A 20,093-nucleotide genomic window follows, 5' to 3' on the forward strand; every position below is an offset into this window, starting at 1 on the left:
GCCATGGTATTGTCTCCACTTACTCCACACTTTTCGGAATTTCTTGGGGCAGCCCCTCGCCTTGTATGTCACCCGTTCTGCTGCCATATAGAGGTCCAGCCCTCTCCTCCACTCCTCGATGTCTGGCCTCTCTGCTACCCCCCAGTATTTCGCAATGTCCCTTTTGGCCACCACTAGAGCCAGCACCAGGAAAGTGATATGCGGGCGTGGCAGGTCGACTTCCGTAACCATTCCCAATAGTGCTAATTTCGGGTCCAGTGTCAACTCTATCTCCAGCACCTCCCCCAGCTCAGCGAAAATGTGTGACCAATATTTTTGTATTTCTGCGCACAACCAGATGGTGTGGTAAAAATCTCCCTGGGCCGCTCTACATCTAAGGCATGTGGCGTCCGTTATCCTGCCCATCCTGAGGAGGCGCCTTCTATCGAAATATGTCCGATGTAGGACGTTCAATTGGATCAGCCTCAACCGTGATTTAATGGCCACCTCTCGAGGGTGCATCAGTATGAGCTCCCAGTCTAGATCCTCCAATACCCCTACTTCCGCCTCCCATACCCCTCTCAGTTTCGCCAGTGTCCCCAGCATATTATTCGTGAGTGTTTTGTACGTGAGGGACACTGCCTGGTGTACCATCTGTTCCTGCAGGAGTCTCCCTTCTAGTGGTGAATACTCTGGCATGTCTTGTAGTGATACCTTCTGTGCGTTCCAGGCATGCGCTAGCTGTAGGTGTTTGTATTGTTGCGTGTGGTGTAAGCCATACTCCGCCCGCAGCATCGCGAATGTCTTCAGCTCACCGTTCCGGATCACATCCCCAATAGTGGATATCCCTATGTCGTCCCACCTGGTGAAACCTCTCAGTTTTTGAAGTTCTGTGAGCCAATTGCAATGCCATAGTGGTGTCTGACGTGTTAGCCGCCCCTCCCTCCCCGTAGCTTTCGTAGCCCGTGTCCACGATCGGATTGTAATCACCGTCGCTGGCAAGAGCTTTCTCCCTGCCTTCCCACCATATAGATAGTGGAGTATATTATGTGTAGACAATTTGTGCCGTTCCAATGCGTATGTGGGGTGGTCCGCTGGTGTATGTAGCCAATCATTCACAGGGGTTAGGTGTTCTGCCCAGTAGTATGCCTCAAGATTCGGCAGCGAAATCCCTCCATCCTTGATACCAGTGAACTCACTAAGAGTTCTAATATTGGTAACACACAGGATCAGAGTCAGCTGTATGTCAAAATTTCGAGGTCAGTAATATCAACATGCACATATCTCTAGTCCATAATATCAACTTCCAACATATTGTCAAGGTAGTCACATATAGAACAGTATAGATTTAATATTCATAACTCCATCTCTACTGACCTTGATGATGCATTAGTCGATATTGTGGAGTCAATATATGTGCAGATTGATATAAAAAACTCAATCTTGTCGTAGGACGCCCACAGATTCACACAGACTTATGAGGAGACAAACCTAGTCAGAGCTTTTTTCCTTAATAACACCTAAATAAAAGTTGTTTTTAATAATACCCAATGTTATTCAGGGCTCTGTTGTGCTCTAGATAATACTGAGGTTCATTTATGGATCTGCTCTTGTTAAAGATCTCACTCACTCTAACCTCTGCCCTGATAAAAGCCAGATTTACTCTGAGATCTTCTCTCGCTGTTACAGACACTCACCTAAAACACTTCTACTCATGTTATCCCTACTTACTCGGAGTTCTCCTACTAATAATTTTCAGGTTTGCTCAGTGCTTTGCTCCTGTTGATACCGCATCACACCCATGACTCTATTTTTCATCTTATCATGATCTAACCAAGGTCAGGTGTTTGTAAAGCCTGACTCCCAACAGTCTCTTCCTGAAACACCCCCGACTATCAAAGATGTGCTTGTGATCATATCCAGACTAATGAGACTGGTGAGCTCTGTTATTTACTTCTCTAAACATCTCAGAGCTTTAATTCTAAGAGTGCCCAGTCTGTATCACAGTTCCGCCCCTTTCATTACAAGGATAAATTAAAGCTCTGTCTATGATACTAAGCACAGTGACTCAAGTCTCATTAATGTGCTGTACTTTTATTTCATCTGACCATAATCTGTCAAGACAATACCCTTTCAGGCTTAGAGTGCTTCATAAATTATGCAAAAAAGAAGCAGAGAACTCTAGTAAGACCCCTAGTTTAGTTGAAGAGAAGTTCCGTCTGCTAGAGAAACAGACACTTGAGGTAAGCAAATTCAGAGTTCTTGAGCATAGGATTAGCACAGAGCCATCCACGCCAAGCTAGAGAGTGACACAGTATTTTGCCATTTCTACAGAAAAGTCTTGTAGCGTAGGATTAGCAAGTGCCATCCATGTCGAGTTGAAAAATGACAAAAGCCTTTAAACACTATGGAAAAAGCTGAAACTCTCTGAAGAGCTCTAACTAGAGTGAAACAAGCAAGTGGTGCTTTTTTTCATTCCATTTGGCTTGGATGGCATTTTTTTTTTTTTTTTTTTTACAGTTGCTTGCTCTAAATGAAACTTAGGCATGGCATGTCACAATAGACGATATAGGTATAGACCACTGTGCGAGCCATTTCCAGGGCACACATATCACATGCCGGCTTAATGAGCACTGTTCACACATAAAATGTGGTGATTCCTCTTTCACGAGGTATTCGGACCGTCTCTCTCACTCAAAAGTGTCTCCACGATGGGGTCTTCACAAACCCATCTACACCCCGATATGCATCACTAGCATGTTATTTGTTTTCATTTAACGATAGCTAGGGGAACATAGACATATTTCTAATTATATTTCTGATAACACTCTTTCTCCTTTTCCTTGCCTAGCTCTTGGGAGGGACTGGACGAAGGATTGTCCTACGACACACACCAGGTCGTATACTTGATTCCTCTGATTACTGAGGGATCTGTAGCAATTATATGAGCTTCTTTTTGGTCCTGATGAATTGCCTGAGTGGCAAGAAACATGTTGACCACACGTTCACTAAGGGTTGAATGAGGCCCGATTACTTTATTTGTCCCGCCTCAATACCCCTTATCGTTCCTTTTAATAAAGCAGTGAGCCATACCATTAAATTTTTGCCCCATGGACTCTACTGACTTTTTTTTAGACCACACTCACGCTCACTATTGCACTTTTTTAGGCCCCTCACACTCACACACCCTTTGGCTAAGGAATAAAAGAACCCCGCCAAAGTGCAGCATCCGTTGCTGCCCGACAGGCATTGCACCGCCAGTCTGTCGCAGGGGCAGGATACCGATGATGACGCTGGACGATCGCCGGGTGGGATGACAATAGTCGTCCAACCGGTGACCTGTGTGAGGCATCCCCAAATTCCGTAAAGGGTTCACAACATTCACTTTTTTCTGTTGAACCCAATATGAGAGAGAGGTTCACGTTAGTCATTTAGTTGACTTTTCCCGGGGAACTCTGTAAATTCTTTGTTGTTGGATGGCATTTTACCAATCCAAACATGTAATAAGGAGCCAGGAGTGGGAAAAAGCGTTTGTCAATTTTCAGCATGGTGTGGATGGCACTGTGCTAATCCTATGTCTAAGTATTCTGTTATGGAAACAGACACTTGAGTAAGCAGATTCAGTGTCAGTAGTGTTGTAGAGTGCTACATATAAAGGAGCTGCTCTCCACCTAAACTTGGGAACTACCCAGAGTTCCCAGCTTCCTTTTTCTGCAATAATTTATGCAGCACTCTATGCCTGAAAAAGGTATTTTTGTGTATGTTCTCTCTCTCTCTCTCTCTCTCTCTCTCTCTCTCTCTCTCTCTCTCTCTCTCTCTCTCTCTCATGTGAGCTCACAACACAGAATGATTTTAAAGTGCTTGACAAAGAATAATACATTTGCATCTGCTCTATAGACAATCTTAATAAATACATTAAAGAACATATAACAACTAAATTGAATGTCTCTACATTTAAAAAGCTCCAAGCGGTGGGAACCCCCTCCAAGCAGGACGATACCTGGGGCAGAACCCTTGATGGCTGTTTGACTACAGGGCTACCGCGATGTATGGTGAGATCCCACGTGGAATATAACCTCTCCCAGAACGGGTTGGAGTGATTATACGAGACACACTAGTCCAAGATAATTAAGAAGCAGCTACCTGCTCTTATCTAAAGTAGTATAGGGAAATTCTCTTCTACTTCTTTTTCTTATTAAGTGCTCCCTTAAAGATGGTCGAGCCACCCTGACTTCTAGATGTCAGGGTGTCCCGATGATGAAGCATGACACCACTAGGGTGTGTGAGGGAAGATAAAACAAAAGAACATGTCTCCTTTCCCACTCAATAGTGGTGGTACATTGACAGCTTCACATAGGGTTTTCCACCTAAAGGTAGTTCAGGGATTGTTCCAGGAAACTTGACCACTTATCAGTGGTTAGGTAATCAGGGGAGTACTTTTTAGTGAAATAGTTCCCTCCTGCCACCTTCTCTTTTGTGAACTGTGTGAGGTGAACGGGCAGTGGGAGTTAGGCAATGGTTCCTCCTCGTCCCGAAGGTGACCCAAATATTATTATTAGTATTTTTTTTTTTAGAGGACTGTTTCCGGCTGCTCCTTTGGTGGACTTCTGGTCTTTGCAGGCCAACATCCCTGTATTTATAGACAACCGCAAGAGGTCGCAAATACCGGCCTGTGTAATCAATATTTATTAGATAGGTTGTTCTTGACCCTTTGCAACTGAAGATTTTGTGGTGCGACCTATTAGTACACACATCTTATCGCAAAATCAGAGACACTTAGCAAAAAGTTTGGTTTGTAGTTTGCAACTACTTTTAGCTACCTTTTTAGGTCGAGCTGGTAAACTGCATCCGAAGGATGCAGGTGTCCAGCTGGAGACCTAATGTTGTCTGTCTCGGGGGAAGGAGGACAAGAGGGTGTTACGAGCTTTTTCCCTGGATTTGTGTGCGCGAACGCGCACGTTCCGTCCTGCGCCGCGCCGTGCACTTCCCTCCCATACTCCCAGCAAGTCAGCCTAACGCGCATGCATGCACACAGACACACACACGCGCGCACACGCACTTACACTTACACAGACACGCAGGCACCCAGACAGGCAAACCCCTCCCCCCCCACAGTCACACACACGCATACACACAGACTCCAAGACACATACACACACGCACGCTCACACACATACACAGCCCGCCGCGCGCGCACACACACATGCCCCCCCGCCCTCGCAGGCCAGCAACAAAGCGAAGCCCCACTCACCGGCTTCCTTGGTGCAGCGACTCTCACCCGCAGCAGGACTCTTCCTCCCTTCTTCGGCACCGGGGCGCAGGGTAGGCTCCTGCCTGCTCCGGTGCTCCAAACAATCGCGGCTCTTCCGTGGGAGGCGGGGTAGGCTCCCGCCCTCCTACTTCCTGTTTCCGGTTGTCCCGCCCGGCCTGCCTGACTTCCTGGTCGCAGGCCGGCGGCGCGAGCTCTGGGCGGACTGCAGCACACGCTCTCGCGAAGATTTCCCTGCCCTCGCAGTTGTTGGTAAGAGAAAACTGCAACGAATGCTTGATTGCTCCATTGCATGAGGATGTCCACAGAATGTTCCACTGCATGAGAGGGGGAGAGGGATCACCCCTTTCCATTAGATGGGGGCTCTGGATCATTCCATGCCATTGGGGGAGCCACGGATTATTCTAACGAACAAATTGCAAGTCAGACCGAAACTGCACTAAAGAGCAATTGGTTGCACTTCTGCTAGGGGGACAGAGGACAGCTTCACTCTATGAAATTAAAAGATGTGTCATCCACTCGTCTCACAGGTCATTTAAATATGAAGAGGAACTACATAGGCCGTGGAATCGATTGCTTCATTGTACGAAAAAGAATAATAAATCTTTAACTGCACGAAGCTAGAGAAGCTAAACAATGAACTCAACCCCCTACACAAAAGCGTCGGGTGGTGGAATCCTCCACTGGCGCACGAGGACGGGGCGATGTCTCGGAATGTGGCACGACGTCGGATCAATGGATCATACCACTCTGTGGGAGGAGGAGGAGGGGGACTGGACAGTCCTCTTCAACTGCCTGTTCCCATATTTGCTTTTACTTTATGATCATCTGGTACAGGTAACATTTGAGGCAATTCAAAATGAATGCCGAATCTTCCTGTGTTGTATTGTGTAGATAGTTTCATACACGTTTTTACTAGCAGACGTTTAAAGAATTCACGAGGCACCAGGAGCAACGAATTTGTGACGTACATGGGTCACTATATGACTTGTTCATAAATGCAAGTCGATTCAGTGATGGAAGAAAAAAGGAAAATAGAAATGCTCACGGATAGAGAGATAGGTAGATACAGGGAAATAAAAATACTAGGTGAAACAAAACGAAAAAGAGCGTGAGCTTCGATCTTGGGGTCCTAAGAGTGTAAATGTCCTGATCTCCTTTTTGGCAGTGTGTATTCCTGCATGCAGCTGTGGACATAGTAGGAGAGGTAAAGTGTGAATGGGGTTACATCTAGACCTCACATATAGGTATCACATTTGCGAAAGTTATAACTATTGGCATTGTAAATGACAGAGCTATTAATTTAGCTATTTAAAAAAAAAAACATAAATAAAAACTTTGCCATTTACAATACCAATAGCTCAAACTTTCCTAATGCGAGACCTATTGCATTGCAAATGCTTGTTCTTACTACATCTGGCCCTGTATTCCTGAGATTGCTGTTCGCCTTAACAGTGACTCAAGACTATTTATGGTTGGATGTCATATATAGGTGTAGTTAGTTAGAGACTACTCCGGATCCTCTCATTTACATTGACTGTTATGTACCAGCTAGTGGAATGGTGGTTCCATGGGTATTTGCACCGACTGCTCAGATTCCAAAACACACCAAAGTAAGAAATTAAATACCATTGATATGTTTGTTTCATAATTGAACACAACTTAGCCAGCGACTTATTTACTGAACCCATTGACATTTGGCCACTAGATTCGGTCTAATAACTCTGATGTGGGAGGCGTTCCACATGCACCGAATAAACAGAAGAAAGAACTATCCCACTTTTGTATACAGTTAGATAGAGGAATATGTGCCCCGTCCCCACTGGGATCTCAAGTCTGGGCGAAATAGATTGGAGGAATGTCAAACTGCATCTTTGACCATTGCATTTTTAGGACTGGCTTGATAACACAGCTGTCTGCATGACTTTCTCGTTCTTTAACGTAAACATAGTCTTCTGGGTGGAGCCAAAACCTATTCTATTTCCTTCTCACCTCATGCTGTTGGCTGTTTAGTGTATTGGCCCTCCTTGCAGAAAGTGCTTCAGTCGAAGTGAGGAATTATTTTACACCTGAAAGTACACTCAATCATTACACTGTTTGTAACGTACAATGCTTCATCCCCTTTATGCATTTGGCAGAGAAAGCCATTATTATTGGCTACTTCTTTCTCAGCATTGGCAAATAAAATGGGTCTGAATTTAATATGCTAAACAGCATTTGTGTGTACTTGTATTTGCATTGCCATAGCTCATTAACTCCAGACCTGTTGACTTTGCAATGCTTGTTATTTGTGTTTGTTTTCACAGCCTCGAATCTTCCTTGTTTGCAACTTCGGATTATGTCTCAATCTGATAGAGGTAAATCACGAGAGTCTTATAGATGCCTGAATTCTGGTTTAATTTTGCAAGGTGAATAATAATAAAATAATAATAATTCTGAGTTTGTAAAGGGCCTGGTTACACTTTCCAGTGTGTCCCCGCGCTGAAATGGACTGAGTAACACCCCAAACAGAACCATGAGCAGTCAGCAATTAGGACGTTGGGAACAAATATGTTTTAAGTTCTCTCTGGAACACCGCCTCCGAGGTCTCCACACGGAGCCTGAGCGGAAGATTGTTCCAGCTGCGGGCAGCCAAAGAGCGGAAGGATCTTCCCCCCCATGCGTGCCCTGTTAATCTTGGGGGCATGCAACAATCCCGCACCTTGAGACCGCAGGAGCCGAGTGGGCTTGTACGGCTTGATCAGGCTGCGCAAAAATATGGGGCCATGTGCAAGGTGCATGTTCGTATAGCAATATTTCACTACAGTCCTATGAATTTAAATGTTGGGAGATCAGTGCTTGGTGCAAACAAAATAAGAGCATTGCAAGACGATAGTTCGGTGACACTCAGTCTCTCCACACCCCCTCCCCCGTCCGACAAGGGCCAGGGCCAATGATCCCCTACCCTAGAACATTGTGGGCGAAATCGCCCTTCTGGTGTTGTAGGACTGCCTAGGCACTATAGTAGCACGTGGAAATGTATCAATTTGGAATCATCTAATTTGTATTTGTAGTGAAGAGTATTTGAATTGTAATTAGTGCAAGTGAACCCTTAAGTAGTTATTTGGTAACTGTCTTGTGTTTATGAAGAATAATTGAGTTTGTCAAGGTCATTTGTACAAAGCTGCATTTGGAAATTGATAGATAATACTATTTGATGTTCATTTGACATTAACTAAATTGGTTTGGACTTTCCTTAAAATGCTATTCATTTACATTGCATTTTCCTCCATCTCAAAAATCAACTCTGCATCTATTTCAACGTCAAGTTTTAGCGTCTACTTTGTTTGATATTTTAGACCTGCACTTATAACCGCATATGATGGAGAATGCGAGATCCAGGTTCACGTGTTGCCTGAGATGATAGAGAAGATCTTCCTCAATATTCCTCCCAATTTTCTGAACAGAAGCATCGGTATGTCTTGATGTTGTGTTTATGTGATTTACCTATTGGTGAAACCATCACACTGCTATATATGCTTGATTTATCTATTTTGTTTACAGAGTAAGGGACTCATTTTTGTTGTTTTTCAAAGGACAATACCCTCCCACAGCAGGGCTTCTTTATGGAAACACATACTCTGTGTCCTTTGTGTGTTGGGAGTGTCATCCTAGCACATGAAGCCATATGTTGTTCCTTCCATCCTTGAGTTTGCTATGTTATCTGACGGACAGGAAAAAATTACTGCCATACGTCAGAAAGCCCTCCCTGTCAGCCGGCATTCCAGCCTCAGCGAGGATGATTCTGATGACTACAAAGGATGTCAACTTTGCATGAGAAATGCATTGCCTCTCACACCTATAAATGTGGAGCTGGAGGTGAGTGAAGGGATGTTGGAACATCAGTCAATTTTATGGGTATCGGCTAAAGCCTAACCGTATATAGGGCCTATAGGTCCCTAATGGACATCTTCCTGGCAATCCTTGGAAAGTTACCACATTTTCATAAAATGTACCAGGCGTCGTCATTTGCCAAAGGTTCTCCTAATAACATATATAAATATCCTCTGTTATTAGGACTCTCCTCAGCTGTTAAAGTCCAACTTATCTGATTAGAATAGCACAGTCCGTACGCGGTCATGGTACATCAAAAAGCTAAACTTATTTTACTTAAGCCACTGGTGCGGAAAATTCGAAGTGCATTCTGTTTAAATGTTTCAACTTGCTTACGTTATGCCACGTTTTTGATACTTTCTGACACTCATTGGATTGTATTGAAGTTGCCAACTCATTCGATGACGCAAAGCTATCATGTATATAATAAAATCAAGATGATAAGCATGTTAGCAGGGTGAATTTATAACAAAAATATTTGAGGGACCTGCACCAGTCCATGCTCATCTACACTCTATAATTAGAGAACTTTTGGGTACACAGTCACTGTGAGAGGCTGGCTCAGTATATGATGTACACTTATGTAAGTGGAGACCTTGCACTGATCCAAACAACCCTTATGGTGATTTTAGTGGTCTTAACTCCCACATAGAGAGCTTTCTAAGGTTGTCTGTCGAGAGCAGCCTTCAGGCTAAGGACCAGATGTACCAGAGCTTTTTGCGGTCGCAAATGTGTATTCGACCCTTTTGCGACCGCAAAAAAACCAGTGGTGGTATGTACCAACGCTATTAGGAAGGGACGCTCTTGGCACGCCCCTTCTTAATTGCGAGTCCAAATGGCATGTACCATTGTTTTGCGACCACATTTGCAGTTGCAAAACACTCGCAGTTTATCACCTACTTCGAGTAGGGGGTAAACCGTCCGAAAACGGGAAGGGGTTTCTAGAGGACCCCTTCCCATTTGTGAATGGGTGTCACTTTTTTTAAGAGCAGGCAGTGGTCCCAGAGACCACTGCCTGCCCTTAAAAAAATTCAACTGAAAAGTTTCATTTTTCTTTTTTAAATGCATCCTGTTTTTTGTTTTTTGTTTTAAAGGAAAATGGGCTGCCTTTTTTTTTTTTTTTTAAACTGCTTTATTGAAAAAGCAGTCACAGACATGGTGGTCTGCTGACCACAGAAGGCCACCATCCCTGTGAGTGCTAGCCATTCCCAATGGGGTTACAAATTGCATGCCTCATCAATATTCATGAGGCAAGAGCAATTTGGGATCCCATTGGGAATCGCAAACAGTGTCTGAGATACTTTTGTACACTGCAAATTGCGAGTTACAATGCGACAAAACTTGCGAGTCGCAAAATGCAAGCATCACACATCTGGCCCTTAACCTAGAAGGAGTGTGAAGCAGCTTGTTTTACCAGTACGTAATCTTATAGGTATAGATTAGGTGAAAAAGTACCACACAAAGTATTTATAAAAATATGTATTTATCTGTATGTGTTATTGAGTGTCTTATAATGAAGATAGACATTTCAAATGAAACATGTAAGTAGCACAGAATACACAGTGGTCCCCAGGGGGAAACAAAACCATATACTAAAATAGTGGTATACGAACCACGACTTGAGTCAAGACAAAACTCAGAGGACGTAGAAGTGTTGGGGACTCAAAGAACTACCCAAGGGGAGTATCTAGGAGCCATACGGAGGTCTTGTGCAGTGTAGGAACACAACCGCGTTCTCCGCACAAATCAACATGTAAGTCGCCGTTGCAATTTCAGAGAACAAGGACCCTTCCCAGTGGCCAGTGGACCCTGCAGAAACCCCATGGAACACAAGCAGTTGGAGAGCCACCCCACCCATGGATACCTTAGGAACCAGGATACCTGCATCAGGGAGAAGCCGGGTGCATAGATGTGAAGTGGCATTGGAAACCCCTGTCGAACCCAGTGGAGGTTTTCAGGAAGATGCCACTGCGGGAGAAGGTGAAAATGTCCTGTGGAACCCAAAGGTGGATTCAAGATGTGAAGCACCTGCAAGCAGAGGGGACAGAGTCTATGCCACTCAGGAGTGACCAGGCGGCACGCTAGATGAATGCCCACCGATGTCAGTGCTGCAGGAGAGCTGTCGTTGACCTTCAAATTGTAGCTGTGTGGACCAGGCGATGCTGTGGAAAACCGGGAGACGTACACAAGCTGTCCCACGTCGGATTTCAAGAGTTACGGGGTTGGTGTCCAACGGTAGCACCAATAAGCCTTGGCAAACGCAGACAATGAAGAAGTTGAAGAAGGTGCAATGTCGGGACCAGCAGGGTCCAGGAGACATACCACAATCAGGGGTGCCTGGGCAGGCGCAGAGCAATCAGGGGTGCCTAAAGAATTCAAAGGTGTCCCTCAACAAGACCCACAGGTCGGAGGCACTGGAGTCACAAGAGGACCTCGAGCGGCTTACCAAAGAGACAGGCCCACAGTGCAAGCAATGCAGTGTGGTCAGAGATTCTGGTCACTGGAGATGCTTGAGGTTCGGGCTACTTGGAGCCCAAAGATCTTGATGAAATAACTCTACAAGGCTTTGCAAAGGAAAGTCAACGTGGTGACGAGGTATACTGGCCCCAAACTTGGCAAGAGGACAGGGCAGGTCCCGAGGGATGTGAAGAACCACCACCTGTGTCACTTAGCCTTTCAGAGTCCATTGGAGCCCAGGATCAGCAGACCAGTCAGCTTAGTTGCCTGCAGTTGCAGAGAAGTGACTCCTTAACTTCAAGGGAGATTCCTTCAGGTGTCTTGGATGCCCACAGGCCTTGGAAGGTTATCTGTGCGGAGCACAGATACAGAAGTTGCAGTAGACGAGCAGGGTGAAGGGATCAGGAGAAGTAGGAGTCTTCCCGGTTGCAGCTTTGATGCCCAGAGCGAAGTCCAGCAAAGTCCAGAGTGCACATACGGTCAAAGTTGAAGTAGTGTCTGAATTGCATAATTGCATTAATAAGCACTCCTACCCAGCCCCAATACACTAAATCCTGTCGGGGAGGTGGTCATACCTCCCTGTGACAGAATATTTATTGTTCTGCCTTCCCCTGCTCGAGCTTGGCTCAGCAGCAGGAGGGCAGAATCGCGTCTGTGGTCGGTAGCAGCCATATTGTGCTGTCTGGGTCTAGAAGACTAGTACCGGGAGCACGGTGGGCCTAACGGAGGACCTTTACAGTGCTTGGAATTGCCCCCACACCGTAAATGGTGTGGGAGTATATGATTCCAACATGTTTGATACCAAACACGATAAGGTTCGTTACAGGCAGTTTCGAAATGGTCATCGCGTAATGACGCGGTACCCCTCTATATGTTATATGGCTGTCTCACTTACAGCCCAGGAGAATGAACTCCGTAGGATGTAGGGGTGTCCTGCTCATGCAGGGGCATCCACACACCTACAACTGAGCACCCTGCCTTCAGGATTGGAAAGGCCTGCTGTAGGGGTGACTAATACGTTTCCCTATATCTAGGGTCACTGCACTTAAAACCTATATCTTTTGTAAGCGGTACTAGGACCAGCGCACACAGGCTGCAATGGCAGGCCTGTAGTTACAAATGGAGTGATCTCCCATGGGTGGCATAATACATGCTTCAGCCCATGAGGGACCCCTGGCGTACTTATGCCCTGGGTACCTTAGTACCATATACTATGGACTGATAAGAGGTACATCCCAGATTGGACACTGGTGTACAAAGTACTTACCATAACAGTTTAGGGGAGAAAGCAGAGAGATTTGGATCCAGATTAGCAGGATTCCAGTCAGGCTAGTCAGAAATAGCATAGCGCCAGGCATAAAGTGGGGGGAAACCATAAAAGCAGATCCTACTTTCCTACAGTTACATATTTGCAAAGGTTAATTATAAACTCATTTCACCTTCATCAACCTTAAAAGCACTTTCTCGCACTTGAGCGTCTTGACAGAACATATATGATAAACAACCAATTATTCTTCTCACCTCATACTTTGGTTCAAGGTTTCAGATGGTACATAGCTAAGATAAGACAGCTTTTACGTGTCTGTGCTCCCAAACCTGCATTTTATATTTAATGCAAAATATAGGAGAGTTTCACGTTTACTCCAAATAATCCTGTCCTTCATGGAAAATATGAGCCTTTTATATGAATCATAATACAAAATGGAGTTTCTATTGCTATAAAAACGGTTAATCTCTACACATCCCTTTTCCCCTGCTGTCACATTCCGCTCTTTGTACCTTTGTTCAAAACATATTTAATCTATCTCTATATTACACAGGTGTTTTTTAAAAATCTTTTTATTAACAAAATAACAAAGAAAAACATCAGGTGACTTTAGCAGTTCTATCACTTGTCGATGTTACTTTCCCATATGTACAGAATAATAGATACAATATAAAAATAATGGGTCACGGGGATTCTTGCGCCTCTACCTCTCTGTCGCGCTGAGGGCATACAGATGTCTCCGCGGTATCTATTCCAGGCCTCCCAGACCTTCCCCCATTTCTCAGGACAACCCCTGGCCACGTAGACTGACTTCTCCCTGAACATGCACCAGTCCAAGTCTTTCACCCATTTCGAAACCCGGGGCGGCTGACTGGCTCCCCAAAGCTGAGCTATATTTCGTTTCGCTATCATACATGCCAACGTTACCCATTGTTTCCTGTAGACACTCAAATCCGTAGATTCCCAAACTTTTAGTATGCACCTGCAGGCCTCCGGTCGTATCTCCACCCCCAGGACGTCTCGCAACTCATCATGAATCTTCACCCAGTAGCCCTATATCTCCGCACAGTGCCACAAAATATGCATAAAGATGCCAAGCTCTCCACACCCCCTCCGACACTCCCCACTCGACCCATACGAACCAGACGGGGCCCCGTTACATATGACCTCTAAGCCTCATCTGTATCGCTACTACCCATGGAGAGGAGACCGCCTCCCGCCAGTCCTCATCGTCCATTTCCAACCCATCTGCGCTCATTTGTGTTCTGATAAGTCCCAGCAGGTCCTCCATATTATTTATGAGCTTTTTATATATTAAAGAGATAGTCTTCTCTGGGAGGTGCCGGTCCAACACTCAATCCTCAAGAGGGGAAGCGTCAGGAAGCTTAGTATCTCTAGGAATGTGTGTGAGTAGAGCATGTCTAATCTGGAGGTAACAGTAGTGAAGGCTGTATTGTTGCTTGAGAGAGTCAAATGTATGTATTGTACCCCTCCCCCACATATCTTTGATCTGCGTGATCCCTATAAAATCCCATTTGTCGAATCCCTTGAACTTCCACAAACTCCCCAGCTTCTCCGAACTCCATAAGCGGGTGGCCAGTGTAAGCTTCCCCTGCCACTTAAGATGATTATTAGCCACGTGCCACACATGCACTGCATGTGCCGTTGGTCCAGTTAGGGGAAACCGGCGAGGTCTGACATAGAGCGCCCTGGTGAATTCACCTCCCGGTACCTGCCAGCGGTCCATTGCATAGCCCGGATCTCCTGGGGGTCCGTATATAACATGAAGCCCAATAATATTTCTGTAGATCTGGCAGTCCAATCCCCCCGTCGTACCAGGGGAGAGTGAGTTTAGGAAATGCTATTCGGGGTCTACCGTCCCAGAGAAGCTTCCTCTGGAGGGCCTCTATTTCTTTGAAATAGGATGCCGGTACTGTGTCCGTTGTGTTCTGGAGTGCAAATAAGAATCGGAGAAGGGTCATCATCTTAAATAGCACCACTCTGCCCAACAGGGAGAGCGGAAGAGCCTTCCAACTCTCCACATCTCTCTTAAACTGAGTCAATGAGGGGGCCTAAATTATTGGGATTATTGGCATATCTTAACTTCGGGTCAAGCGTGACATAGATACCAAGGTATTTAGACCCTACCGGCTCAATTTGTATTGGGCATGTATACGGGATTACTGGCGGATCGCCCCTGAGGACGAAGAGCACAGATTTTGTCCAGTTAATTGCAAAACCGGAAAAGCTTCCGAATATGACTAGTACATCCAGGAAACAGATCAGGGATCCCCTAGGATTGGTGAGGTAAATCAGGATATCACCAGCCTATAATGAAATTTTATCCTCCCAATCCAACGTCCACCGCAGGCCGCGTATCAATCGGTCCCACCGAACCCACGCCCCCAGGGGCTCTAAGGCCAGAGCAAAGAGAAGCGGGGACAAGGGACATCCCTGTCTCGTGCCCCTACCAAGGGGAAAATCGGCGGATTTTTGATTATTTACAACCACTCTGGCTAAGGGATTTGTATACAGTAGACGTATCCAGCTTACGAACTCCGGTCCAAAACCCATCTTTCCTAACACTACGAATAGGTAGGACCACTCGACCCTGTTGAACGCCATGGTGGCATCTAAGGACACTAGCACCGCTGGCTCCTGGATCGTCAGGGTCCTGCCCAGTATCCCGTGTAGTCTGCGCAGATTGAGGGCCGTGTTCCGGCACGGCATGAAAACGGATTGATCCGGGTGTATAAGGGTGGTGATTACTTTGACCAATCTGGTCGCGAGCAGCTTCGCTAGGATTTTAGGCTCTGCATTAAGCAGCGAGAATGGTCTATATGAGGAACAGAGCGTCCTGGGTTTACCTGCCTTATGGATAACCACAATGTTACCCACTCGCTGGTCATACGGGAGCTGGCTCCTCTCTCTACTCTCTATGAACATGGACCGGATAAATGGGGCGAGTTTATGAGCACTCAGTTTATACTATTCTATGGGGATTCCTTTTGGGTCTGTAGCCTTCCCGGAGCGCACCCCTCTGATGGCCTGCGCCACCTCATCATCAGTGAGAGAGGAATCTAAGTACTCCCGACTTTCAGCCGATAGCAAAGGCATCTGGATGTCCCTAATCATAGCACTGGTATCTGCCTCTGTATATCCTCTGACCGAGGTGTATACCCCTCTGTAGTATTCAGAGAATTCATCCGCCACGAATTGTGGGTCCGTGACTAAGGTAGAATCTGCTCCCTGTAATTCCGGTACCAACCTCGATGCCCGCTCTCCCTTCTCGAGCCACGCTATTAATTTGACAGCCTTATCTCCTTGTTCGTATATTCTACTCTGAGTATCGTTATTCTGAGCTATTGCCTTGTCTCTAACGAGGCCTCTATACTCCTCTTGTTGCAGTATTAAGAGGTGTATACCCGCTGGAGTTGCTGCCCTAGATACCTCCTCTTCCAACCTCGTCGCGTACGCCTCCGCCCTCTCCATTTCTGCCTGATGCTTCTTTTTCTTCCCCGCCACCAATGATAGATCCTCCCCTCTCACGACGGTCTTATATGCTTCCCACAGGGTCTGTGCCGAATCAACAGTTCCCCAATTTTCCTGGAAATACCTATCCGCGATCTTGGCGACCTCTCTCTTTGTAGCGGGGACTTTCAGGTGCCATGCGCTAATAGGAGCCGCCCTACCTACTGCAGGCTGACCAATCTCCACCTGTAGCCAAATGGGAGAGTGGTCGGAGATCCCCCTCCCAGGTGCCCTGTCTTTCTAACCGCGGCAGCCAGGGCCGCCGGTATCAATATGTAGTCTATTCTGGACATGCTGTGGTGTACGGCGGACACGTGTATAGTGTATCTGTGTTGGATTATGTATCCTCTAACCATCCACTAGCCCCGTCGTTTCCAAGAAGTTGGGAAGCCACCTATGCGCCGGTCTCAGTGTTCTGGCCGGGTGTCTGTCTGTCTGTTTCCCCATCCATCACTGCATGAAAGTCTCCCCCATCACTAGGAGGCCCATAGGCAAAGCGATGAAGACAGCCCCCAAATTGCGGAAAGTGTCAGATTGGAGGCCGGGCGGGACATAAATTGACACGAAAGTAGCTGTCTTCCCCTCCCACTGTCCTGATACCCCGACATACTGACCTCTCTGGTCAGACCATGTAGCCTGAATGGTTAGGGGAAAGGAGTTCTTCACCAGGATGCCAACTCCCCTGGACCCCGTGGTAAACCCAGCATGTGCCACTAACTTATAACCCCCTTTATACAGAGCCATGCAGCGATTGCCAATGAGATGAGTCTCCTGCAGTAGCATTACGTCCGGGGAGTGTCTTCTAATCAACTGATTAACCATTCCTCTCTTAACCCTATCCCCCAAGCCATTTACATTCCAGCTTAGCACTTTTATCCCTGATTCCCGACTAACGCTTGACATTTAGCAGATATGGGTACAATACAATCACAGCATTGTCACCTGTTGCGAAAAAAGGAAAAAATAGGAAAAACCACAGAGCAAATGATCTTACATACAATGAAATCTCTAAACCAAACATCCCCGTCGTCCCTAGTCCCACCCCCCCATCCCTGCACCCCTGCATATGGCTAACGCCCATCCCCAACTCGCAGTGTGCCTGTCGCCCAATACCCAACCTACTTAACTAACTAAAGGTAGTAACGAGGAGGTAACCAATGCCCGCGCCCCCAACCCCCCACAGCAATCTCACAGTCCATAAGGTCTAGCTAAGGAATTGGCTGCAGAACCGCCCCATCACCTGATTCTCCCAAACAGTGTAAAAGTGCCTGCGGCCTCCATCATTACTCTTCCTGTTGTTCCTCCCCGCCGTCGCGATCTCGCTCTTCCAACCCGACCGAGGGTCTGCTGTCAATCCAGTCCGATGCCACTTCAGGGTTGTCAAAGAACCAGGCCTTTCCCTCGATTTCCACCCGCAGCCGAGCCAGAAACATCATGGCATACCTTAGTCCCTTCTCCCTGAGTCTCGCTGCGTTTCTTATTCACCGGGAGGAAACTTTGCCTTTGCTTCTGTACCTCTTGGGTGAAGTCCGGGAAGAAGGAGAGCGTTGCATTTTCCTATTGCAGGGGGCCACCGCTCGTGCCGCCTGCAGGATCTCTATCTCGGAAGTTCAGAACTCTGGCAATCATCGGGCGAGGGGGTCCCCCTGGTCTGGGCCTTCCCTCTGGCACTCTATGGGCCCGTTCTATTGTAAAAAACTTGCTAAGACCCTTGGGCTTGAGATGATTGAGGACAATGTCTTCAACAAACAAATCCGGCGCCAGGCCCTCCGATTTCTCGGGCACCCCATGGATGCGTATGTTATTATGCCGGGCTGTCCCCTCGTAGTCATCAAGCTTCCGGTCTGTAACATCTCGGGAAGTCTTGAGGTCGCGCACCTCCTGTTGCAACAAAGCCATATCAGCGATCAAACTAGCAGTCTTAATGTCAAGCGATTTGACTTTCTCACTCGCCTTAGTGAGATTCGCCCGTATCAGGTTGACCTCGATTGTGACCGTGTCTAATTTATTGTCCAAGGATTCCATTTTTCCCCCAGAGAAGATTGGACCACATTTATTGCCGCCGTTTGTTGCAGTCCACTATAGGGGAGGCAAGAGAAGTAGTCACTGCTGGGCCCCTCACACCACGAACAACACAAGGGTGGCACCGCTATGAAATGGCGCCGCTCCAGGGAGTGCTACCTCAGGCTCAGCTATGATGATTATGCAGGCGCTCCCCCGCAGCTGCCTCCATCAGCAAGTCGCACCAAGACTCTTTGCCACCTTCGCCGATATCGGGCGCATCGGGACGGCCGTCCCACCCAGCCCAACCGCCCAGCGTCTCTCAGCTCTCTCCTTGGCGGCCAGGTGCCTCTGCCGATGTCCGTTGCTATTCCGCCACTCGCACTCTGAGCCACAGGCCCCCTGGTACTCCGCTAGTACTCCTTAGGGAGATTCCCCGGCCCAGAGGGTCTCCACTCCCGTCTCACGGCCTTCAGGGGCCACAGCAGCTGTTTGTCCCCCACGTCGGTTTGTCCTGCTACGATATTGCCGCGGAGCACGGCCTTCAGGGGCCACAGCAGCTGTTTGTCCCCCATGTCGGTTTGTCCTGCTACGATATTGCCGCGGAGCAGTGCGCCTGTCCCACACGGGGCTCTGGTCAGCGCCCTGCTCGCAAGTGCCACATTCTATTCTGGCAGGGCAGGCCTTCCTCACGATTTAGCGTCCCACTGGATCTGGGCAGCCTCTCCAATCACCGGCCGTACAGGTAGCAGTTACGGGGCCGGACCGGTGACTTCCGGTTTCCGGCCCCGATGTTGATCACTTCGCGGCCGGGCTCAGCTTTCACTCCAGCCCTCGGCTCGGTAGGCAGGTAGGCCGCGGATTATCGAACGGCGTATCTTGGGGCCCCGACATCGGATCCGGCCCAGAAACGCCGCGTGGAGCGTCGGGTGGTGGGCTCAGGTATCAGGATTTGGTACAGGATATATCTGGAGGAGGAAGGGGTCTGCGGTGCCGAGCTCTCACGCAGCCATCTTGGTCCCGCGCGTCATTACACAGGTGCTTAATGACAATATTGCCACGACCAATGCTATGATAATACAAAATACTAACTGACTTGGGCCATAGGGAGGCACAAAGAGATGTAAAACAGGTGTTCATCAAAGCAGGAAGACACTGCACACAGCAGCATAGTAATAATAGGCCTGCTTTCAAAATTATTATCCATTGTAAAATAGACTAACCCGAGGATCCAAACAGTGAGGAAATGTTGTCCATTAGTGATCGCTCACTAAAATCATCTGCTTGAACCCAAATGTCATGCAAATTTTCTATAGCCTTATAAACATTTGGGGCATTGTCCAGTATGAACGTGCAGCACTCCATTTGAATAATTTTACAGACTTCTTCCTTTACAGCAAGAAGCATGTCTAAAATCATACAATTTTGAAGAGCAACTTATGTCATCGCTACCATTTCCACTGTAGCCAGTGCACTGGTCGTCTCATTTATTGTGGCCTCTAATAGATGACCCAACTGTCACACTCTCCTAAAATTAATAGCTACTCCTGCTGGAAAAAACATATGCTCAGGAGGCAGGGGATGTAGTGTTAGGCCTAAGTATCTGTCTGGCTCATTTACCTTTTCCCTCTTGCCAGACTGGTATGTAGTTTATATTTTGGACATGCTCTTTGGGATGATGTTGGATATGGGGAAATACTATCCCAAAATATAAAG

At 47.0% G+C, this 20,093-nt stretch overlaps 1 protein-coding gene across 4 annotated transcripts in view; it reads left to right on the top strand.

Annotated features, from left to right (window-relative positions):
- The window catches only part of SHLD2 (shieldin complex subunit 2), a 1,059,977-nt gene that overhangs the window by 985,110 nt on the left and 54,774 nt on the right, over nt 1–20,093 (top strand). For all 4 annotated transcript variants that reach the window (XM_078643303.1, XM_078643304.1, XM_078643305.1 and 1 more), the window contains one exon: nt 8,587–8,702. In XM_078643303.1, coding sequence (XP_078499429.1) covers nt 8,587–8,702 — 116 coding nt within the window. The remainder of the gene's footprint in view (nt 1–8,586; nt 8,703–20,093) is intronic.

Source organism: Lissotriton helveticus, chromosome 5_1 (genome assembly GCF_964261635.1).
Source record: "Lissotriton helveticus chromosome 5_1, aLisHel1.1, whole genome shotgun sequence".
Lineage (NCBI taxonomy): Eukaryota > Metazoa > Chordata > Amphibia > Caudata > Salamandridae > Lissotriton > Lissotriton helveticus.